The sequence below is a fragment of the Tiliqua scincoides genome, chromosome 8 (genome assembly GCF_035046505.1).
Source record: "Tiliqua scincoides isolate rTilSci1 chromosome 8, rTilSci1.hap2, whole genome shotgun sequence".
NCBI lineage: Eukaryota > Metazoa > Chordata > Lepidosauria > Squamata > Scincidae > Tiliqua > Tiliqua scincoides.
Genome location: NC_089828.1, coordinates 47,247,349 through 47,271,948, shown reverse-complemented (window position 1 = coordinate 47,271,948; position 24,600 = coordinate 47,247,349). Strand labels below are relative to the sequence as shown.

Sequence of the window (24,600 nt, the reverse complement as noted above, 5' to 3'; positions counted from 1 at the left end):
ACTGGCAACAAGTATAGTATGCTATTTCAGATTGTGTGTGCTCAGGCCTCAGAATGCTTCTCCAATGCAAAAGAGGATAAAGAGTGTTCCTGCCTATGATTGACACATAGGATTGTCCAGAGGATTGGCCAGGCCTGATATAAATATTGGCCTTTTGTCCTTCCCTGGCCAACAGTGCTGTGTGTTCTGTTTGTTGCACCCCAGGCCTCAGCTTCTAGCTTTACAGCTCAGGGGTTCTGGGCTGGAGAACTCAGCTACAAAGCCCAAATTCACGTATGGCTGCTCAGAGCTTTAATTTGGCCCAGGTATTTATCATACCAAGCAAAAGAGAAAGATGGGCTCTGTGATCTTGGTTTTTTGTGAAGTTCAAGAGGAGGACTAAGATCCTGCCACATACTGCCAAGTTACCTTCTCATCAATGACATCACATGCAGCTTGTCATAATTGCTTTTGATAATCTGTAGGTACCATCCAGAAAATGAGGGTGAGGGCAAGGGTTTGCCAAACAGTTGGCTTTTATTCCACAGCTCTTGGGCTGCTGGCTGAGTCCAAGACACTGCTCATGGCAAGACTCTATAGAGACACATGCCTGGAGATGATAGGTCTTCTGCTGGCACATCAGCCAAGCAAGTGATCCTTTAGGCACAGGGCAGAGACACTGACTGGGAGCATAGTGGCACATACTGTGTACTGAGAATAGAAAATGCTACATTCTATTTCAAGAAAAGGTACATTCTATAACCCAAATACATTATATATTCCCTGTTGCACCCCCAAGCAAGACTTTTACAAACACTGCCTGCAGCTTCAGGAGGGGGCAGACTATAAATCTAAATAAATGACACATCTCTACAGCCCTGAGGGCTAGAAACTTGCTCGAGGAAGAAGTTAGCAATGTATTAGGCACGTGCAGAATCACAAACAGCAGCCAAAAGCACAAAAAGTAGGGACTATGGAGAGCCAAAGACTGCTCACCAATGAATAACACAGGACCACTGAGGACATGTTCATAAGGAGTGGGGTTCACATGATCAAGTGAGCCAGGATTGGGAAAAAAATCTTAAACCTAACAGGCCAGTATGTTCCCTCCTCCTCCTGCTTGCTATCTGCGACTTTTAGTTCCTGGTCTGTTCAAACCACAGCTCTGTGACTCGTGCAAAGCTGGGAGTTGTGGTTTAACTCTGGCTCACAACTGTGATTTCACATCCTGGCTTCCAGAGGGGCTGTGTTGGTCCCTTGCAGGAAAAAGCAACAAAGAACCTTGCAGCAACCTAAAGACTAATAAATAAACTTCAGAATAAGTTTTCGCAGACTACATGTACTTTTTGCATACACCTTGACCTGTAAACCAGCGTTAAACCACAGTTCCCAAGCTTTGCGTGAGCTGTGGAGTCATGGTTTCAACAAACCAGGAAGTTGATGGTGTGCAAGCCAAGGGGGTAAGGGGAAAAGCAAGAGAGAGTGTGCTGGTTCATTAGACTTAAGGATGTGGTCTTGATCCTAATTAACCATAGTGAACCCACCCACAGTTATTTCAGTTCGACAGACTCTTGATTACACTTTTAACTCCTATACGATGCTCACTAAGGTACACAAGAGAGAAGGGAAAAAAACTTTCAACACAATTCTCCCCTCAAACTCTCTATCCCTTTTCAGGATGCCCATCTTCCTCCAGCCCAAATCAGTCTTAAGGCACATGATACTGCAGCATAGTATATATGCTTGCAAACCCTATGATTGCTTAGGTTCTAAGGAAGAAAGTACTAAAAAAAAAGGGGAGAATTCTGGGATATTTTCCCCTCCCATTACTGAATGCAAACCCCCCCCCCCACCCATGAAGAATGCATTTCCACATGGGAAGAACAGTTCACCCTCCCAGACAAGGCTACAAGAGTACTGAATACAGTCCCACCTTTTGCACTCCTGCAGATGCAGGCCTAGAGAGCTCTTGCTTTCCTGCTGCCTCTGAGGGAGACCCCCACATGCTCACTACCACACACTGAGAGAGGCCTGGTGTGCAGGAAAGACCCCTCAACAGACAGCATTAAGAACAGGCTGCCAGCATCGCTTATTGGGGGAAAGAGCGGCTCTCCCTTGTTAGTTCTGCAAATGAGAAAAACACACTTCTGCTGGGCCTTTGCTGGGACCTGGGGCTTCTGGCCTTTTTATAGGCATTAAAAGCCCCTTGCCTTATTAACATGTGTCAGGATAGGAGGAGGGCTTGGTTTCAGGACTCCCCCTGTCATGGACCCCCCCCCAGCTCCAGAGTGCAAAGAATATTAACCCTTTCTCCCCATACTTTGCTGGGTAGACACTGACAGGTGCCAAAACAGCCAGGTTTCTCCCTGGAGCTCAAGCCAGTCTCCTTCACCTCTCCATAGCATACTCCTACCTGGATACCAGTTACTGTGTGCGCCCAGGGATCTCTCATCCTCAATGCTCAGCAATCACAAGAATAGACAGCAGCCACTAGGCCAAACCCCTCTCTAAAAACAGAATAATCTGCCTGCCATTCAAACACACATACATCAGTCCATGAAATCCAGCCTACAGGCAGCAAGTGAACTGCAGAAAAGGGTTTACCTAGCATAGTGCTCCCATTGACTCATGCAAGCAAGCCAGTCTCTGCACTGCCAGGGAACACGGACAGACAGACAAAAACAACTCCTTCAGATTCACTATCTGATTTTAATCTGGCAGATAAAAAGTATCCCCAATCCAAAAGACGATCAGTCAGATCTGAGACACAAACACATCCTCCCACACCCATGTGAACATGAACCTGAATGCCTCATACTGAGCCAGGCACCACCATCCGCTCAGGGTGTCAGTGACTCTCCAACAGGCAGTCTTTCCCAGTTCCACCACCTGCCATCCTTCGCTGCAGATGTCAAGGACTAAACCAGCACATGCAGTCCATGTATTCTGCCACTGAACAAAAGGCCTTTCCAATACAGTATGAGTGCCAATGAACAAATGATGGTGCCTTGTACCAAGTCAGACCACTAGTCCACCTAGCACAACAGAGTGACAGCTCTCACCAAGATCTCAAGAGGGAGGAGGTCTTTCCTTCTCAGCCACCCTGCTGAAAATTTGTGCACCAGAGATACCAAAGATCAAAGGCATGCAAAGCAGGTGCTCTGACAGTGAGACCGAGCCCATTTTATTGGTCACATAACCACAGTAAGCACACAAAATTTTTTGCAAGGGAGGGCACCAGGATGCAGGTCTCTTGTTATCTGGTGTGCTCCCTGGGGCATTTAGTGGACCACTGTGAGATACAGGAAGCTGGACTAGATGGGCCTTGGGTCTTCTTATGTTCTTTGCCAGGGTTGGGACAGTTTCTGAAAATCCAGGGAAATCTGGGTTGAGAGGAAACCCAAGACTGCAAAAGGGGAAGGGAGAAATCAGTCCGTTGATTTTGGAGCAGGGGCAAGGGATGCAATGGCCAGAGGAGCCTTGCCTTGCAGCCTCCTGCCGTCCAGCACACGGTGCCTGCTGTTTCCCTGTCACTTCGTTATCACTCAGCTCTTCAGAGGAAGAAAGATAGATCTGGCTGGCTTCCTCCTCACGCAGGGCCCTGCGGCCAGTCAGGGTGGGGGGCGGGGAGAGGAGGCTGCTCTGAGCATGATGCAAGCCATTTGGAGTGGAGGGGGAGCGCTGCCAATGCAAGCTGCGCTCTTTAAACAAGGGAGGAAATGACCGTATATACGGCATGCCAGCTCTCTCTCTCCTTCTCTCTCTCTCACTCACACACAGACACACAGAGTAGAGGAAGTCAAGAGGGGTTTTCATGACACAGAGCTGGATGTCAGCGGCTAAAAGGTCGATATTTTCCCTTAACACCCTTTCTCAATGACTTAATCGTGTTCCGTTTGTACAAAAATGCTTCCCAAGAAGAAAAGCCTGGAGGGCTGGGGTGGGGGGGGAGAGAGAAAGAAAGATGAGGAGGAGAAGGAGGGGCGTTTCGCCCTGTCCCTGACCTTGTCCGAGGATTTCTCCACGTAGCAGGGCTCCTGGGGGGCAACCAGCAGTGGAACGAAACCTGAGAGCAGGCGATCCTCCTCCAGGCTGAGTAGAGCCAGGTCCTCATCGGGGTCCTTGTAGAGGGGCACCTCTGACTGGTTCACGGCTGTTAGGATGTTGCAGAAGTCAGCCAGTGTTGCCCACACATCCACCAAGACCCTGAAAGGGGATGAGATGGGAGAGCTCAGCAACCCTGCATCCCACAGGAGCTCAATCAGTGTCTATCTACAAAATGCCCTTTGGGCAAAGGGAGCCCCCTAGTGACTTGCGGATCAAAGTGCTGCTGGTGTTCATACTAATCACTTTAAATGCCCAGCAGAGTAGGATGGGATTGTGTTGATGGCAGAGTGAGAATTTAGCCACTCTCATTTCTTTACCTGTCCCATGGGGACTAAGTTAGATTTAGCTAAGCAAGGTTCTAGTTCTCATTGTTCAGTGCTTGAAAACTCCAAGGCAGTTTCTGCTCAAGGCTGAGAAAAGATAGATCATTGGTAGCATGCTTTTCTTCTTTGCTATAAAAGAGGGGCTTGGCACCAGACCCTCCTCCATCAGTGCTGTATACACTTGTGGGCTCACCATGTAGTCATAAACTTTGCTGCTCATTACATAATTCAGCACTCTGATGGAGGTGGGAAGCACCTAAATAAATTCCAAAAATCAAGTTTCTAGTCATCATGGCAACTGAGAAAAAGAAAACTGGGATTGCTTCCATGCTGTTTACCTTTGTCCTTTTCTCTCATCTTTCCTATTTTAAAAGCATTCTAATTATCTGAAAATCCACATTATGCAAAATATATAATTATGCATATATTTAACTAGCAGACACATTCAGGCTGCAATCCTAACCACACCTTCCTGCGAGTAAGCCCCATTGAAAAAAACAGGACTTACTTCTGAGTAGACCTGGTTAGGACTGTGCCCTAAATCATCATCATACAACACTATCAAGTATATGGCACTTTATAAAGGCAGGTCTCCGTCCTGAGGAGCTTGCAATCTGTTTGAATGGTGCGGGAGACAACAGAAGGAAAGGAAGTCAAGGAGACCAAGAAACAAATGCCAGACAATGCAACATTAGCCCTTTGGTCTAGCTACAGCCAGAGGTGAGGATTAAGGGGTTACATCAAATGCTTCACGAGAAAGGTGAGCTATGATTCAAGGCAGAGAGATTTTCCAAGAAGAACAGAGAGCAGGACAGAAGGTTTGGGCACAAATGGAGTAGCTGTATGTGAAAAGAAGACAGGTCCCAGCTCTTGGCTACATCAAGGGTGGTGCCAGATCATCCCTCTGATCTCACTTGCCAAAACAAAGGTCTCCACCAGGCCAACTGTGAGGTATAGGAAGACTCTCTCTCTCTCTCTCTCTCATACATACACACCTCAAACAACATCAAAATGTGAACAGAAGCCTAGAGGTGGTGTAGGTGGGACAGCAGAGCTGCGTTTGCCGACACCTGGACTGGTTTCATTTCTGGTCACAACTTTACACTCGGGGAGGGGGGGGTTGTGTAGGTGGCATCATATCACCTTTGCTGGCTGCAGAGCTGAGAGAGTGAGAATACCACGGAGTGCCACTTTCTAGCACAGAGAGTTGCACAGAGATGCTTGAAAGTGTGAGGGCAAAATGGGCCTGCTGAAACCTCGGAAGTCAGAGAGGGGGCTGAACGAGGTTCCCAGCAGCACCCTGTAAAGTTCTGTGGAAAACAGCCAAAAGATATGCAGAATAAATTACACAAAAACGGCTGAAGTTAATGTGGAATTTTGTATTAAAGCTGCATCATGTATCCAGGTCACTGAACATTCAGCTTCTCTTGCTGCAGAACCTGAGTTCCCTGACAAAGACAGAGCTGTGGGGAAGGACCGCGCTGCTGAAGGAACCTTGCTTGGCGCTGTGTGGAGAATGTTCTTGGGCACTGGCTCGGCAGGAATGTGCCTGCCGTGGCACCTGGGGGACAAAAACAGGGGGAGGAGGGAACAAGTCCATGTGAAATGGAGAGACAAGAAGTCTCAGATGTCCTGGCAAGATGGAGCCTTAACAGCAGGGGCGGAGCCAGGGAACAACATTGGTCCACTGCAAAACTGGGTGAATGGGCAGTGACCTCTGTCCGCTGCCAAGTCCTTAAAGCCTTTTAAAAATGTCCTTAGAAGGAAAGATGAGAGAGGAGGGCACAGATCGAGAAATGACCTCTTGTAGCAGGGCAAGAGAAAGGGGAACCAGAGACAGGAAATGGAACCCTCCTTGTGCCAAACTTCCCACCTTGCATCTGCTTCCCCAGGGCAGGCTCCAAGACTGGGGGGGGGGGGTTTGGGGGAACAATGAAGAGAGCGCTCTGAGCAGAGGGGCTTACAAGCAGCCCTCCGACCCCTCTCTCTCTTTCGCTCCCCACCCCTGAGCAAGCTACTCCAGGTGGACAATCTGCACTCATTTATTTGCTGGAATCAACTTAACGGGCGGGGGGGGGGGGGAGAGAGGAGAGAAGCACTGCACTGAAACGAAACATCTTGTTTTCAAGAGTGTCCTGGGAGCCCAACGGAATGAGCTGCCATTAATCAAAGCCCAACACGCCATCAGCATGCCTGTACCCCGGAGTCAACCAACACGCCAGAGGGAAGGAGGGGGCCCAGGGGCCCTTGGCAAGCTTGCAATGATCATAAGGCTACAGCTCTCTTTACCGGAGCCAGGTCTGGCTGTCAGAAACGTTTAAAGGTGGAAAAAAAACAAACAGCCCCAACGTGTTTGGGGTGAGGAGGGAGGGCTGGGATTGTCCAAGGGCCCCGTGATGTAATGGGAAACGCTTGGCCTGCACTACCAGCTTGAAAATAAACAGAGCTGTGAGGGTTAAAAGGAACTGAACTTTCCACGACCCCGATCCACACCGGAGGAAAATAATAAGAGGAACGATCCCCGCTGCCCCACGGCCCTGAGTTTATCCTTGGGGCCAGGCCACAGAGACAAGCACCGGATGCGATAGGGCGGCTCTGGGCCACCTCCAACATGCAGGCTGCCCAGGGGACCACAGGAGGCCTTGGGAGGCTTCACTCTTGCCCCGCTGGCAGCTCCCACGAGCTGCATGAGGCTGGTCACATCGTGCTCCAGCCAGCCCAGCGCCGTCCAGGAAGGATGGCGGGAGGCAGCACAGGCATGGGCTGGGAACAGGAACAGGGATCATTCCCGGGGCAGAGGGAAGAGAGCAGTGAGCGCTCCTACAGTAGGACAAGAAAAGGACAGGCACTGGTGCAGGCGGCATCCAGCGCGGGACATCCTTGCCCCTTGGAGGGGAACTCACCAAGTGCCTTGATCACCCACTGCTCTCCCACTGCTCAGACATGAGGAGGCAGCTTCCCCCTTCAGAAGGGACAATGCAACCTGACTACCCCAAGCACCAAGGGTGGCTGTATGACATCCAGCTTCCCTCTCCCTCAGAGGGGAGTGTGTTTTCTTGCAATCACAGTTTGCTGTCAAAAACTGTGTCAGTGCTCTCTCATGAAGGCATCAGCTTGTTAGGTGCTCTTCTATCTGGGAAAAGCAATCAAAATTGGGGGGGGGGAAGGGTGAAGTGCACCCTGCAGGGACACCCCAGGGTTTGCGATGGAGAACAGCACTGCTCTGTACCAGAACACGCCAGGTCAGCCCTTTGTCCTAACTCAAAGAAATAATGCTTAATGGCCTTTCCCCACAGAGAAGCAAACTGCTCCCTGGTCAGAATAATAACACAGATCATCCTGAATGTGCAAAGTGCTCCTCTTGTGTAGTCTTGAGTTAATCCTTACGACAACCCTGTAAGGTAAATATTAACCCCACAGTGCGGCTGAGGCTGAGAGTGGCTGGTTTAATGCTACCTAGTGAGTTCACAGCAGAGACAAGATCTTAACTGAGGAAGTCCTGATTCACAGCTCCACCTGCGCCAGCTCTCTGTTTTCCTCCATGCCACCAAGGCACAGAGAGAAGCCAGATGCTGCTCATCTGGCCAAGAACTGCCATGTTTGCCCTCAAGAGCAGAGTTGCCCCCCCTCCCACAACCAGCTCATTTCCTTTTTTCTGCCTTGAATTCCTGGGCTTAAAGGGTCTGTCCATGAGACTGCAGACAGGCCACTGGGCCCCAGTCAGGCTAGTCAGGGTAAACTGGAGAATGTGTGCATTGCTGATGGGCATAGCCCCAGGGAGAAGGGAGGAGGCTCTGCTGAAATTAACCTGCAAGGAAGCAGACAGGGCACATATGGGGTGGGCTGGGTCAGGCCTGGGGTTTAAAGCCCGAAGGCTCCTGGGACCCCAACCACAACAGGCCTCTGGATGCCTGGAGCCTTCTTACACACACAGCGATTAATGCCGAACACAATGACCCCATGTTACAGGCCTGCAGGGGCCCCACGGAGGTGGCCATTTCCTGTGTAATACCAGCCTGTTTAAACACTCACACACCAGCCCCACAGCTGCAGAACAAACCCGGAAAGAGTGCGGTGGAAGAAGCCCAGCACTGCGTTCCAGATGGCAAACCGCTCGGGCTTTTCTGTTGCTCTTGGAGGTGGGAGGGAGGAAGGCAGCTCAGCTCCCCCCCCAGTTTGTTGCCCCAGAGCCCCTGCTCATAGGCTGCTCTGTGCCAAAAACCCCTTGCTCAGCCAGTTCTTGGTAGCCTTCAAAAAAAGGCATCTTGACTACCTTATGGGGAGAAAAACACAAAACCAAGGGCAGGGCTGCAGGGTCCATCACACCTCCAGCTCTTTGAGGTTTGTTTCTGGTGCAACAGGTGCCACCTGGAGGCAACCTAGAGCCTCCTAGAAGAACCATCCAAATTCAAGGCTCACTAGTAGTGCTTTGCAGGCAGAAGCATCTCCAGTTAAAAAGGACCTCAAGGGCCGGGCCAGGAAGACCTTTCTCTGAGGTCTCTCTCTGCCTGACCACCAGTCAAAGGACGCAGCACTGGGTGAGGTGGACCAGCTTCAGCATAACGTCCCCGTATGAGGCCATTTCATGTATTCCTGGGAGCCATGAGCCTTCTCCGTTGTGGCAGCACAGCAGTGGAGTTCACTCCCTGCGGGGGTCTGTCAGATCCTGACCTGGCAACTTTAAAGTGTGTGGCCAAAATGTTCTTGTTCAGCAAGTCTTTTAAACTGAATGTGTTTGAGCTGTGATTTTATCTGGTTCCTGTCTGTTTTTGTTGTTGTTTTATAATCTATTGTTGTTAGCTGCCTACTGAGGACTTGGGGACCTGAAAAAGGACAGAATAATTGAAAATAAACATCAACATGCACACAAAAATATGGCCAACACTTCAACAACTTTCTCTCTCTCTCTCACACACACACATGTCCCACAATGGTTTCTGCTTTGGGGACATACTGCCTTTATTTGTATCTGTCTTATAGCAACCTAATTACCCCAAGTCTGATCCCTATTCTCGCTGCCTCTCCCCACTGCCTGCAACTGTCTCAGTCTAGAACCCCCTACTTAGTCCTTCCTCCTCCGCTTAGCAGCTTCCTCCTTACTGGAACTTCACAGTAAGTTCCAGTGCACTGCCCTGCCACACTCCAGGAAAAAAAAAAATCAGAAGCAGGTATGCAAACTAAACGACATTTTCCTTTCATACTACTTTGCACAATTCATTCTCCTTTCAAAATGCAGTTTTCAAGGGATGTGGAATTTTCCAGCAACTGCAGGGAGAACAGAATGTGGGAAGGGACGGGGTGTATGTATGTGTGGCAGCAGCACTAGGACAAGTGAACTGCAAGAATACAAATCCCAAAAGGATGAGGGCAGGAGTTATGTGTGAGAGACACAAGAGAGATAAGGCCCTGCCCCAACTGCTGAAAATCCTGCCCCGGTTTGGTTCTGTGACATATCAGGCACTGGCCACTCAAACGTATCTTCACAGCCTAAAGCAGTGGTTCTCACACATTTAGCACCAGGACCCACTGTTTAGAATGAGAATCTGTCAGAACCCACTGGAGTGATGTCATGATCTGAAGTGACATCATCAAACAGAAAAATGTTTAACAATCCTAGGCTGCTATCCCACCTACACTTACCCAGGAGTGAGTCCCATTTACTATCGTTGTTAAAAGAATATACATAGTAACTTGTTAAAAGTACAGGTCTGTAACATTTCCCCAAATGCAGTCACATACCATCAAGTCTAATAAAAATAAAATATTCAAATGAATGGGGACCCCCCTGAAACTGGCTCGCGACCCACCTAGTGGGTCCCGACCCACAGTTTGAGAAACACTAGTCTAAAGGGCTAGAAATTTGCTTTTTAAACAAAACAAAATGCAACAAGAAGCGAGAGTTGAGATTCTCGGACTGTTGATCCAGTGCCAATTTCTGCACTATATGAGAATGCAGCAGCCATACGGGCTGGGAACTTTGGGGTGGTGGTGTGTGCGTTAAAAAAGCAACACAACCCGGCGTTCAACAGTTATGCTGCAGCTCCAGGACCAGATGGGATATGAACAGCCTTAACACCCGCAACCCCACTGTGCACGTTTGCATCAAAAGGGATGTGTTCCTTTGGAAAGGGCTCAGCTCCTCACACTTGGCTAACCTGCCTGCCCCTGAACACAAGCTTCCTTCCTTGGCCCTAGGAAATGCCTGCTCTCCCCCCACCCGGTCTCTGTTCTGTCACCTGGTGAGCAAGCAGTGCCACTTCCTCCCTCCCTCCCCCCCCCACGCTCCTGCTGCATCCAACAGGAGACCAGTGAGCGGAGCGGAATGCAGCTCATTTCCACCAGGAGGACTCCAATCCAGACGGGTGATAAATGCATCTGAGCGCCAATTAGGAAGATATATAGCATCAGAACGCGAAGGTCTGGGCAGCCTGGTGAGGCGCGGAGGGCTCTCCAGAGTCCCAGCTATGTTTCCCATTATGTAACCCTGGTCATGGGCAGGCCGCCAGACTCCAAATGAAAAAGAGACTCTGGCTTGGCACGGCTTCTATTTTCCTATCCTCATTCAGGGTCAGCGGAGTGTCATACAGCTGCAGAGAAAGCTCCGGGGATTAAACCTGGGAATGGCTCCAAAGCCCAAGACCCGGGTTCAAGTACCAGCTGAAAGCAATAAACCAACTGCCACAGCTGGGCTGAGTTTAGCCAGTCTCAGCGACACTGGCTCCCTGGGAACCGACCACCAGGGACAGTGGAAACAGAGACTGCCAAGGACGGGCCCAGAAGGCCACTGGTAGTGGCAAAGGGGACTGTGCTCATGTGCGTGCATGATTTTGACTCTCTGCGCACCACTGCACAACTCTGCTCTAGAGGCACATCCAGATCCCCCCTCCAAACAGGCTCTTTTGATAGAATGCCACAAAGGGGAATCATCTGCATTTGAACTGGAGAGAAGTGGTGGGGATGATGGAAGAATAGCCTAAACTGAGAGGTGCCAGAAGTCACGCCCTGGCAGCTCACCCTGCTAATGTCAGATGTGTGAGGGAAAGCACACTGCATAGGCTCATAGGCGCTTCCTTCACTGGGACACCACACACCCCAGTGCTGCTAGGCCTGGGCTCTGGAAAAAGTCCTGGGGCTTAAATCCAACCCTGCCCACCCCCACAGGTACAAAACAATGTTGCGCTAAGCCTCGTGCTTATCTGTCCACAGGCTTCCAAACTCACCACTTGGCCTGAGTTCATCACACCTGCAACTTAAGACCCAAAGTGAGCAGGATGCCTGTCAGAGTCCTGGGGAGCCTGCGAGGCCTCCTTGCAGATGTGGGTCTCCATCATCATTACAGTGGCCCAGTGAGTCAAAGGGATGAGAGCTCAAGGGGAGCAGCATGGAAGAGCGGACAACGGGAAAATGAGTCTCAAGTGCTCCAAGAGAATGTGCCGCTGCTGCAGAATCAGTGTAAGGACCTGGGCAAATCATCTTCTCTCAGCCTCAAATTTCCCAACTGTAAAATGGGACTGATGGTCAATATTACCTCAAAACAGAAAGCCAATTTTCATCTACCATCTCATCTCTTCCCCCCCCCCCCGCTCACAGAGGCAACAGCTTCTATTGGTTGAAAAAGGGGGGGGCAAGAAACTGCTCCCACTCACCCATGGGTCTTGGGCAGCGAAGCTGTGGAAGCACACAAGAGGAGGAGGAGGGAGGAAGCTCCTCCCCAGAGCAGCTGCTACATGAACCCAAGTGGGAAGACAGCCGGGATTGGCAGGAAGTGGGCTCATGTGAGCACACTCCAGGTTTGAGCTACTGCCCAAAGATGGGCAACAGTTCACATGAGCAGGCAGCGGGCCCACTCCACCCCGAGCAGCCAGCAAACAGAAAACAGACTCTCCCTCTCCCCAAAATGGGGCCCGGCACTTCCTGTGTGAGATTTCCATTTCCTCAGCCAAAATGAAAAAGAAGCAAAAAGTGGCGGCAATAGGAGAGGGAAGAGGCCGGGGATGGGCGGATATCCTGTCTTCTCGGTGCAGGAGTGGGGACCCATTTTTAGCTGGATTACTCCTCAAGCACCTTCCCCTCATTGCCCCGAGCCCTGCCTCTGCTGGGCTAGCAGAATGAACTGGGGCGGAGGGAGAGAGGAGACTGCAGGCTCCGGGTCCAGAGGAGAATGGGAAGACCTGCAGGAAAGTGGCAAGCAAGGAAGCATGCGCAGATGGGTGCCTGGTGGGATAAGGCGTCTTGGCCCAGCTAGGGTGGGTTTGTTCCAAAAGGATGCAAACAGCCAAAAAGATGTAAACAGAATTCAGCCAGAGCAGTTAACCCTTCCAGAATCACCCTGGTGTGAATCCTAGGCTGCCTCATCCAGGGTATCACAGCTCATGGAAACAGAGGAGAGAGCAGCAAAGGGGGCCCTGAAGATTCCGACCCCTCCTTTGCTGGGCGCGCTGAAGACACCATGGATTTTTGTGCGTCTGAATCATGAGAGACAGGCAGGGTGGAGTAGTGCTAGAGTAAAACCAGGGAGATCTGGGTTCAAATCCCCTCTCAGCCAACATGCTCACTGTGTTACTAAACCTGGTCTTCCTCACAGGATTGTTATGAGGACATAATAACAATAACAATAATAATAATAAGCTATCCTGGGCTCATTAGAGAAAAAGCAGGATGCAAATGTCATAAATAAGAGTAAAAAGTTCATACTGGCCCCAGTGTACATACACAATGGAACGGACAGATGGCCCTTCCCTCCTGGAAAGTCCCAGGACTGGTGAGGAAAGAAAGACAGGCAGGAGGGTGGAGAGAGAGGCAAGACAGCCACAAAGAGCTGACGTACAATCTGGGAAGCTCCAGAGTGCTGGGTGGTGGATTCCAGGTATCCGGGTGGCCAAGCATCCAATCTGACCAGACCTTGATGCTGGGAAGAAGTTCCTTCAAGTCCTGTGGCAAGGAGGAAACCTTGATGTCATCATCCTCGGAGCCCTCCTGGGACTGCGCTGCTGTTGAAAAAGAAAGGAGAGAATCTCTGGCTTCAGCATAGTTTTTCCTGAACTGCCTTGTTTGCCCCTCCACTCCCGCTTTTCCCGATCCTGGATATCTAATACAAACTGAAAATCTATTAGGCTGGGACAAGAATTATGGTTCCCAAACTCTGTGCCATGAAAGAGGAACAAAAGAGGTTGCCTTGGAAAATTAAGCCACCTGGCGGAATGTCTCCAGTACTATCCTACAGCCTTCAGAATGGAGAGGCCCTATGTTCCCTCTTTCTCTTGCCAATACGGGCAAGTGGCATCGTTCTAAGGAAGACAGGGAGGATGTGCCAAGATTCAGCGCTACAGATGACAGAGGCATCAACATCCACTATAAAGCCTCAGTCCCCCCAACCCTGAGACTTGAGGCTGACAAGGCAAAGCAAAGAGCAGGATAATTTGGGGGGGGGGGAGGAACTAACATGGCTACTCCTCCGGAACTTTTTAAGGGTGCAGTGAAGCACGCTTCCAATTTTAATCCAGAAAAGAAAAAGTGTCTCAGGAATTGAAAGAAACACCGGAAATACATCTGCATAGCTCCTAAAACATGGTGGCACTAAAAAAATGCTGTTCAGAAAACCAGGTTGTACGACAAGAACTAAATTACACAACCAGGATAAATCATGCATATGTGTGTGTTGTTTTTTTTTTTTCTAATTTTGCCTGGTTCTGCCTCAGCTAGACATAAATGGGGGCATGGCACTGAGGCCCTGTTCCCCAAAGAGAAATCAGTCCTGCCCCCATCTCGTCTGATTTCTGCAATTCCGCTAGAATTCCCAGTCAAAAGATCTACATATTAACTTTTAAGTGTAATTCTTTTAAGTAGAAACTGAGAATCATCATCCTCTGCACTCAATACCAAAATTTGCCCTGGAGTGAGGAGCGGACGAGTATGGGAGTCCAGATTATGCACAGCCCTGGATATTAGCAGCAGCAAAACTTGGTCAGACTGAAAAGTCATCACTTAAAGAGGGCTGGGGACCGAAGGGTGTCTATCATTCATGTAGCTCACAGGAGCAGTCTACTGAAACCAGAAAGATCTGGCTGGATGCATGGAGCAAGCAATGACAGGCAGGAAAGATGAAGTGTAGCAAGAGGGGTGGGTGAAGTAAGGTCAGAAGACCCCTAGTTAAAACATAAAGAGTTCTGCTTCTCGCGGCTTCCGGGGGGGGGGGGGGGACAGAATCCAAAGAATATATACACTAAGTTCCCAGCACAGGTGCCATTCCATTCTGGAGGTCTCCCTAGAAGTCAAACATGCATAACTTGAGACAGCCGGCTCTTGCGGGCCTAGTACTATCCCACCTGCACAACAGTATGACAGAGGACATACTGTGCCTACATGAAAGTGCTGGTGTTTTGAGACTGTGTACTCAGGTAAGTAGACACAGGTAAATAGACTGTGAACTCTCCAGAAGTCCAACCACCCTCTTCTGACAAGGCAACAATCTGCCCCCAGCTGTGCTTACCTAATGAGATTTCTCGCAGCAGATTGGTGCAGCGCTTGACCAACATGGAGAACATGGAGAGCCCCAAAGCCGTGGCTTGCTCCTGGATCACTGAGCGGCAGTCTTCCGAGAGGCACTCTGTTGGAATTAACACGGAACCTGTTAGCTCCCAGGACTAGGGCTGAGCTGAGCAATCTCTGACATACACATATACACACTACCACCCCTCTTCAGAAGCATCTGCTCCACACTTGTAAAACAGAGGCAGGTGGAATGTGGAGGGGAATCCAACCCGTCACTAGACTACTGGACCAGAAGCATCAACTGATCATCTGAATTCTTGCAAAGAATGCCTTCGCCTGACCTTGCAAGGTCCTCCTCATGTCAAGTAAGAGCACATGCTCAAGGCCACCAAACAAAGATTAGCTATGCTTTAACTGCGAATCCTGATTCTGAGTGTGCGTTCAGGACTGCGTAAATTAAAAACCCATCAGCAGACCACAGAGAGTCTTGTGAAAAGAAAGCAGACCATGCAAGACTAGTAGAGAATCTTCGCTCCCCCCACATCAGCAGCATTCCACAACGAGTCAGGAGGGACACAGGCCCGCTCTCAATGGAGGTCTCAGTGCAGCTCCTGCCACTTGGTACCTGCCCTATTCCTGTGGTGGGGATGGGGGGCATGGAAGGAGCAGATTTAGCCTTGCAGTCCCAGCAGGGAAGCAGCTGTTCAGCCTGGCTCACTCCTCTTGTGCCAGCTGGAGGTCTGCAAAGTGTCAGAGGGACAATTTGTGGTGTGTTGGCTCTGCGTGTTGGCTCCGTCCCAAGAGGCAACTGCTTCAGTCTCAGCCATCAAGGAGGCGGCGGCTCCTTAAGCTTCTGCCTACTGGGCTTAGCTGAGAATGTTGCCAACGCAGGTGCAACGCAAGTCATACTCTTCCAAATGAGATATGAGAACAAATCCCACCAGTAGAGACTGCACCTGAGGTGGTGGTGGAGTGTGTGTGCAACACTGGATCCCCAGCTATAAGCCTGCCCAACAGGCTGAGCTGGGCAGTTTGGAAAGTTGCCTTTGGAACTGCTTCCCCCACCTCCAGCAGGAGAGAAGGACATGCATGCCCCAGGACCAGGACAGCAGCTGATGACTCTTGCAAAAACCTGAAGTCCCCAAAAATGAAACACACTTGACACTACAAAAGAATCTGGTATGTGAATGAGTCGCTAAATTGAAACTGTTTATGGTACTGAAAGATCTAAACGAAGGATTGCTGAGAATAATCATAGCACAAAGTCTCCACCCATATGAAAACCTTATTTGATTATTGTGAAACAACAATTAGATCTGGAAGTCCACAGAAGTAATTGATGACTAAACTAAACACTGGCTGACAGGTGGCTGGTCACTGAACCTACTTTCACAAAATCTCCATCCAGAGCCAAACACTAAATGACTCTCAGAAACCTACAGGAGTATAAGAATTGCTGTAACAATCCTGCAGGTACTTAGTGCCATTCATGGTGTGAAAATCTTCACACAGCCAATATCCCAAATGCTTTACAGTAAGTCATTCTCATAAACAAGGAGTCAAAATAAGAGGCTTCTATGAGAAGCAAACTTTGGGGTGCTAAGGAGCCCACGGCTTGTAGCAGAAAAGCTGCCCACAAGCTTGGGAACAACAATACACAGCCCCCTCAAGGAACCCACAAACCAGACACCAGGCCACTAAGCCTGATGGCCCCGGGCAATCCACTCAAGCGGTACAGCTAGCTCTTTTCAAGCCAAGGCCATATTCACACAAATAACAGCCACACTGTTCTGACAGAGAGGGGAGCTGAAGCAGGTGCCCTCTTTGAAGAGGAATCTAAATCCTTCGGACCCACTCGTCCAGAAGGAGGTTAGTGAAATGGAACCTGCTCCACCTTCTTCCCAAGATGCCTCTGTCCATTTGAGAGAGGAGCATTTGTAGACAGTAGAGTGTAAGAGAACTATGGTACATCCTAACAAGCCTTCAGGGAACACTGTCCTTCCAAAGGAGAAAGCACTCCTGACAATGTAAGTATTCTTAACAAGAACGGGCCACTGTCCTGAATAATCAACTTGATCCATGTTAGCAGAGTGAGATAGGTATGCAAGATCCAAACGCTTATGGGGGAGGGGGGAGGGAACTTGAACAAAGGGGGTCACAGGTTTTGGTGATGCACCCAAACAGCCACCATGAAGGGCTTGGTGGTTAGGTAGCATCAATGACATCTCTGCCTGAATGGAAGATTGCCACAGAAAGTGTGTATGCGCACATTGCAGTGTGGCAGCAAGTGGCACTGCAGCAGCCCTGGATACCTCCCTTCTAGCAAAACCAGGGACCATCAGCTTGTACTCAAGCAGAGACCATGATCCCCAAGAATGTTCTCCTCTAAAATGGATGTGTCTTCATGACAAGAGTTCTGCAACATGGAAAATCAAATTCTGTACCCTTCATGTATTATACACCTTAAGCAAATCTACATGTATTTTTTTATATCATGTAATTTGTTCAGTTTACTATAGTAAATGGCAAAAAGCAACACAGAGCACTGAAGCCTCCCATCCCCCTAATCACTGGAAATCTTGCTAAGTCTCGTCTGGCTTCAGAGATTTCAGCAGGCCCGCAGCCCACATGTGTTTATGTCTTCCTTGTTCAATTTTTCAGCTTTAAGGAAAGAACAAACCTTGCTAAGATTTTCAAGAACCTGAACTCTGTGACTGTTACCAAATTCTGCAATTTTGCGGTGCTCACTGGGGAATCACTGAACACTCCGGTAGTGCTGTTCAGTTTTGGCTATGTGACTCTAAAATTGGTTTTTGAATTTCCCATGTCTACAAATCAAAGGAAAAAAACCAAGCTAGGCAGAATGATGGGCAGTTCTCTGCCACTTTCTATATAGCGTGTAAAAAATGTTCTAAAGGTACGTAACAGAGATGGTTTGTAGCATGTGAAGATGCTACAAGGACTTCACTTTGCTCTTTATACACAACCAGGCCCCTGTCTCCAGTCAGGACCAAGCCAGAGCGGGCAAGGGATCACTGGGCCAAAAAAGAAGCAAATGCTCAGCAAGACAGTTGGGTAAAGGAGCAGCCCCCAAAAAGTCCCCTTCTAGGACTCACAGCTAAGCAGAGTTAGGTGTGATGGGCAAGAAAAGGTCCAGAGGTTCCTGTTAACACAAGACAGAAGAGGAACCCTGAGACGAACTTCAAAAGCCTGGACTAGATTGAGGGAGCCGGTGTTTCTTCCTCCTTCCAGTTTGGACAATTCCACATTTGGGCCTGCCCGCTGGGCAGAGTCCAGGCAATGTTCCGGCCCCCATAAATCTACCTGGGTTCTCTTGCGTAGTCGAGACACACTTTGGTTTCCCAGAGAACATAATATTCATGGAAAACATAAACCAACTGTCGTCAAAGTTGTCGGGGCTCAGGAAATGGAGCGGCCGGGAGAAGGCTGCCATGTGGCCGGATGTTATGCATTTCTAATTAGCGCTATACATCTTTCAGCAGCAGCGAGTGTCCTTTTGCTGGGAAACCAAGAGCGCTGCCCTTGTTATTGTAACTGTCAAGGAGTGCTTAAACAGATAATCTCCAGGAAAAGTGATAAACACAACCCTCCCCGCCAGGGTGTGCTGGACACCATCGCCAGACCCTTCGAGAGGACAGTGTGGCTGGGCTGGCTGTGGTGAGCTGGAGGAAGGGACTGCCACAGAGGGGGCACTCTCATCCGCCGTGGAAGGAAGCCCTGGGGCAGGGGAAATACAGGTGACAATGCCAGTGTCAGCTTCCGCTCACAAGTCTGACTGAGAGCAGGAGAGCCACAGCTGTTCCGTTACGAAGGCTGCCTCCGGAGTGGGGAAGTCAGTGGAAGAGAGAGCAGTGTGGTGAATCTCAAGCAACAAGCCAGAGTTCCAATCTGTCAGTCTGGTGCACGACCAGGACACCACACAGTTCAAGTCATATTTCCAGGAGAGAGTCCCCAGGCGCGGCTTCACAGCTTCCAGACAAATCACACTATGATGTGGGTGTTCATCATCGCCTCTGACTTGGGCCTACTGAAGCTGGTGTCAGATCATGCAACGTTTGGAATTTCATTCATCAAGCAGAACAATTCTTTGAAACTTAGCCGCTTACACAAGTGAAGCCTAACTCGGTACAACGGGCACCTTTAAGCATTATGAAGGTATGACAAGAGCAGGTTCGGCCTAATGATCAGTTATTTGAGAAGAGAGGGCAGTAATGCTCTGCTCCAAAGAGAAACCTATTCTCTGTGTGAGGCAGTGGGGGAGCAAGAAAATCTCTGTACAGGCTGGCAAGGACGTGCTGAAGCCAGACCGAATTCCACCGCAAGCCAGTCTCCTAATGCATCATCTACTGTTCTGGCAGCAGCTGAGAGGAGATGGCTGAGAGACCCCTTTCCTCCAGCTGGATGGCAAGGCAGGAGGCAGCCTCAGCTGGTTCCCTCCCTCCAAGCTGACACCACCTGGAGGTGATCTGCTTCTTCCCTTATCTACAGTCAGACACTCTCAGAGTGCTTGTCTTGTGAGTCACTCCCAGCCAGACAGTCCTGGCATCACCCCCCCCCCGCCCCCCAGCCCAGCTGGTTGGCCTTTCTGCAGGAAGTGGGCAAGAGGGGAGAAGAGCACCAGGAGGGCTTCTGCTGATGCTGCTCAGGCCCCATCCACATGCATGCACCAGGAAAGAGGAGGAGGAGGAGGAGGAGAAGCCAATATATAAGCCAGATAGGAATGAAAGTCCCCAAGACTGTTGGGGGTGGTGGTTTGAGGAGAAAGTCTCAGCCAGGGACATTATAGCACCTAATGAATCATGTGGCCACTCATGGTCTCCTCCTCCCCAAAATCCAAGGACAAACTCTCCCATCACCCCCACATACCCAAATGGCAGGCGAGCCACAATGCTCAAATGTCAATTCTTTGAGTTAACAAAACAGAACAAATGTGAGTGGCAAGATGGTGCCTCCAACCCCCCAACTGTCCCCAAAAGATTATCACAGGAAGAGGAAAGGCAGAATGCTGGTGGGAAGCAGCTACTAAGAGGCAGGAGAACCGGACCTGAGCTTCATCCTCAGCCAGAGGATACTGCACTCATCATGGTTAAGCTAGAGCACAAGCCTAGGCATGTCTACTCAGATGTAAGTTCCACTGTGTTCTATGGGATTTACTCCCAGGAAAGTGTGTACAGGATTGAAGCCTTAATCCCCTCTTGTTTTAAGGATTACAAATTTGCTTCCTTAAAGGAAGAAATAGAAAGGCAGCTTACTCAGAGCCTGTAAGAGCTGTTGTGTGCAAGTGCTGATGGACAAATCCTACAATGAATGCCTTCCCAGGTGATTCTTCCCCACTCTAACCACTGAGATCAACAAGAGAGATGCTACTGACACAATCCCCATCTCTTGGGGAAGCAAAATCAATGGGGAGTTGCAACAGGGCCTTTTCAGTTGCAACTCCCCCTCTATGGAAGCCACTTTACTGCCTGGAGAAGGAAGCCAAATCCACCATCTTCTGGCTTTTAAGAATGGAGGCCCTTTCTCTGGTAGGCCAATAGGAGCCAATGTTATTTCAAGACGGTATTCCACTGGTTGAATATCTTTTTTGATTGCTTAATGTGTATTGATGCTGCATATGTGGTAATTCTGTTCAAATCTCAGAGGAGATTTCAAAGATCTTCCTTCAGACAGATCTCCAACAAAGCAGGGCAGAAATTATTCAAAGCGTGAACTGATGCCCATCATGGATAAGATTCCTCTTGCCAGAGGAGGAACAATTGGCAAAAGCACGACAATGGTACCAGTGGTGGTCACGGTGGTGGAAAATCACCCCAAAAGGGAACCAGAAGTGGGATCAAGCACCTAATCTAGTCTTGGAATTGCAATTTTCGGCAGACCCTGGTGAGAAGTGGATGGACTGAAGGATGCTCTGAGTTTCTGCAGTCTCAGGACAGCCACTTTGCCGCTCACACTTAGTCAGGATAAGTGCACGATGATCTTGTGTGGGCAGGTGTGACTGTCAAGCACGCACACCCCACTTTGCAAAGTATTGTTTCTTGTGGGAGGGGGTGAAAGACAAGGGTGAAGCATGCTGGGAACGGAGAGGGGGTGAGAATGGAGCAACATTCCCAATGGAAGCTATTAGATACTCAACACTTCATTTGTTTCTTCCACCACCACCCCACCCCCCACTCGGGGAACACAACTCTCAGCTCCAGGACAGGAGGCTCTCCTCTGACGTAACCAGGAAGCAGCTGCAAAATTAAGGAATCCCTCCTGACATCATAAAAAGGGTCGATGGTTTACAGGGGAAAGTATAAAAATTAATGACATATTCCCAACCGATGCTGCAGGCCTGCCCGAGACTTGCACAGGAAGCTAAGCCGTGCAAGGCCACGTGCTCCTTCACTTGCTTGCCCAGGGCAGGGTCATACATCCCCCCAACCCCTACTTGCTCCCTGCAGCCTGGTAGTCTGGGGAGGTGGAGGTAACGGCAAGGTCAGCCTCTGGGCTGGAGATCCATGCAAGGCCCACTTCACTACACAAGGTTGTCTGCTAAAAGACAGTGCTCTCCCCCACCATGGATGTACATATAACAATCTTCAGTCTTCAGGGTGAGCCGAGCATATTTTCCCCTAGAAAGGGAAAAGGGCACCCTTGCTAAAATTAACTTGGTCCTTTCCCGGAAGTATCTGTGGAAAGCGACTACCATTTTTAGAACATATTATTCTCAGAAGTTTCCTGAAAGGACCCTAAAGCCCAAACATGTTGAAAAGCCATTTCCACGTGTATGTATGTGTGTGTTTGGGGCGGGGGGGGGGGTGATACCAGGAGTTGTTGGAGAGCCAGCTCACAATTTGTGTCACTGGCAGTGCCTCACTTAAGTTCCATTTGGCTAAGGTTCTTGTAGTTGCAAAACACAGATGGAAGCTCTCCCCAGAAATCTCCAGACACTGATCGATTCTGGAATCCCAGAGAAGAGCTGTAGGGCTAAAAACCTGCTCTGGCAACACAGGGAGGGATCAGATTCAGCCCCGGTGCTAGCACCACTCGAGAAGAATACAATCCCAGAGCTGAGATGCAGGGTGAGTCTTGGATGGCTCCCAGTGCTAGAAATGTGTTGAGTGGCAGCTCTCTTCCATTGCACGTGAGCAGAGATGGGGGGGGGACTCCAGTCAGCCCCCCCAAGCAGTCAAATTGTCCAGATAGCCCAGTACTCTATATAGTGACAGAAAGTATATCTCAGGGTCACAGGCAGCAAGCTTTCCTGGGCTCATGCTTATTCAGCTGAGGAATGGAAAAAACAGAATGGAGTCTGAGGCACAGGGTTCAGCTTCCCAAATCAGAAGCTAAAGCTCTAACTTCATCAACCGTACAAAGGTGCACTGTGCAGATTATGAGCCGTGCCCAAGGAACTCTCAGAATTCACTGGGGTGGCTGCACAGGGGGTCTACTGGTCCCAGGGAAGGGGATTTGGTACCAAGCACAGCAGTTTGCCCCTTCCCATGGCTAGCAGAAGCAGAATATATTATGCAAAAGAAAACTCATGCTTGGGTGTTTTGCGGCTGCAGGCCACAGAGTTCGGCTGCACTTGGTGCCAAATTCTGACTACTGTTGTTTTGTTTTACGTACCGCTGACACACAGTTTTGGCTCATGCCTCTTTCCAAAGTGGTGCTAAACTGAACTTAGGACCTTCTGGTAGAATCACAGAACGGTGCCCACCCTGCTCCGGCTCAGCAGAGTACATGCGGATCGCCCACCCAACCAAAGTGCTCAAAATTAATGAACTTGTTACAGAAATATAGTTGAGGATTTCTGGCCAGCAGCAGCTCTCGGGGGGGGGGGGGGCAGGACAAGTGTGGTGAGAATTTGGCCACAGAGCTGTCGCTGCTGCAGGCTGGAAAGGAATACACAAGCGGAGGAGAGGCTCAGCCTCTATCACTCAGCAAGGCCCACAGGCTACTGCTTGTGTCCCAGACAGGAGAAGCAAGGCAGGCTTCCCCAGCCGTGTGCTAGCTACAATTTCTAGTGCAGCTGCAGCTAGGGGCAAATATAAATTTCCCTGGAGACACCTTCAGAAGGATGGCAGAAAGGGAGAGGGCAGGCTCCTGGAACTGTGAATATCCCTAGCAAAAAACTCTGGCCTGTTAGGCTAAGGGACCCACGGTCCTTTCCACAACCTCCACTGCCCTACCTTCTAGTCAACTTCTCCAGAGATCCACCAGAACAACTGTCACCCCCTCAAACTCTCTCTCTCCCTTCATAATGGAATCTGCACTGGTGACGACAATTGTGGAGCTAAATGATGGTAGTAGTTCCTGATTAGTTTATCAAAGGGTATGCTCTCAGTACATTTACTCAATCTGCATCACTTCTAGGCTTGCCTCTTCCCTGCAATTCAGCAGGAGCACAAATTGTTGTACTAGATACCAAATTCATAGGAAGCTGCCTTATACCAAGTTAGACCACTTGTCCATCTAGCTCAGGGGTCTCCAAACTCCGGCCTGGGGGCCTGATGCGGACCGCAGTGAGCCTCTATCTGGCCCGCGACCGTTCTGGTCCCAGAGAGCCACTGGCTCTCTTGACTGAACACGACCAGAGCTGTGCTCTGATCGTGTCCAGAAGGTGTCCTGAGGGCCAGGGAGACTGTGCACAGCCTCCCCAGCCTTCAGAACACCTTCTAAAAGCTTAAAAAAAAATCACTTCCCGGTTTTCCCAAAAAACCAGAAGTAACTTTTTGTGCCCTCTAAAGGCCTTAGAAGGCTTTCTGAGCATCAGGGAGGCCTCCTCGGTCCTCAGAACACACTCTGGCTGTTTCCTGTGGTGTGCTGGTTCTAAGGTGTTTACTCCTGTATATTTAAGTAAGCTGCTTGTGGGGTGCAGGAATAGGGACCCATTTGTGTGTGTGCGTTATTTCTGTGGTGTGTGTTGGTTGGCAACCTTCAGTCTCAAAAAACTATGGTATAAGCCTACAGCACCCGGCATTCCCTGGCGGTCTCCCATCCAAGTACTAACCAGGCCTGACCCTGCTTAGCTTCCAAGATCAGACGAGATTGGGCATGTGCAGGGTAACAGGTGCTTGGAGAAATCCAGGAACTCTGAGCCCATTTATTCATTCATCTAAGTTCTGTTTCTAATGTACTGATTTAAATTTTATATATAAAATTTATTTTTTCTGGCCCTCAACACCGTGCCGGATATTTGGCTCTCTGGCCAAAAAGTCTGGAGACCTCTGATCTAGCTCAGCACTGTCTACACTCACTGACATCAAGTCTTCAAAACAAAGGTTTTCACAGTCCTACTGGGAGATGCTATATAGTACAGTATATCGTATATATAGTCTGAAGTCTGTAGTATATATAGCCTGAAGTATACAGTCTGCCACAGAGTGGTGGGCCCTCCCAATCCAGCTACCCACTGATTTCTTTCTTTGTTTCTTAATGCAAGTTTCTGACTATTATAGTTCAGAAGCATTTGGGCAATGCTTGCTGAAATCTCAAAAGTCAGAAGAAGTGGCTGAAGAGGAACTTCAGCAGCTGGGGCTTCAGGGCCCTGCACGATGCATGGCACTCCTGCCTGTAACTAGTAAAATGAGAATAAGTTACAAGAAGTGGCAAAGAAAAACTGCAGAATCAGTGATAAAAAAGGAGTGATTATGAGTACATACAATGCTTGAGTTAGCACAATATATGCTGGTTG

General features: G+C 49.5%; 1 protein-coding gene and 1 pseudogene across 2 annotated transcripts in view; both read right to left on the bottom strand.

The window, feature by feature from the left end:
* The window catches only part of SMG6 (SMG6 nonsense mediated mRNA decay factor), an 85,436-nt gene that overhangs the window by 30,168 nt on the left and 30,668 nt on the right, over nucleotides 1-24,600 (bottom strand). Inside the window, exons 10-12 of one of the 2 annotated variants that reach the window (XM_066634779.1) lie at nucleotides 14,899-15,015; nucleotides 13,237-13,399; nucleotides 3,984-4,185 (exon numbers count right to left, since the gene is read on the bottom strand). In XM_066634779.1, coding sequence (XP_066490876.1) covers nucleotides 3,984-4,185; nucleotides 13,237-13,399; nucleotides 14,899-15,015 — 482 coding nt within the window. The remainder of the gene's footprint in view (nucleotides 1-3,983; nucleotides 4,186-13,236; nucleotides 13,400-14,898; nucleotides 15,016-24,600) is intronic. The other variant, XM_066634780.1, reaches the window with a different exon arrangement.
* On the bottom strand, nucleotides 23,868-23,988 carry LOC136659838 (5S ribosomal RNA; annotated as a pseudogene).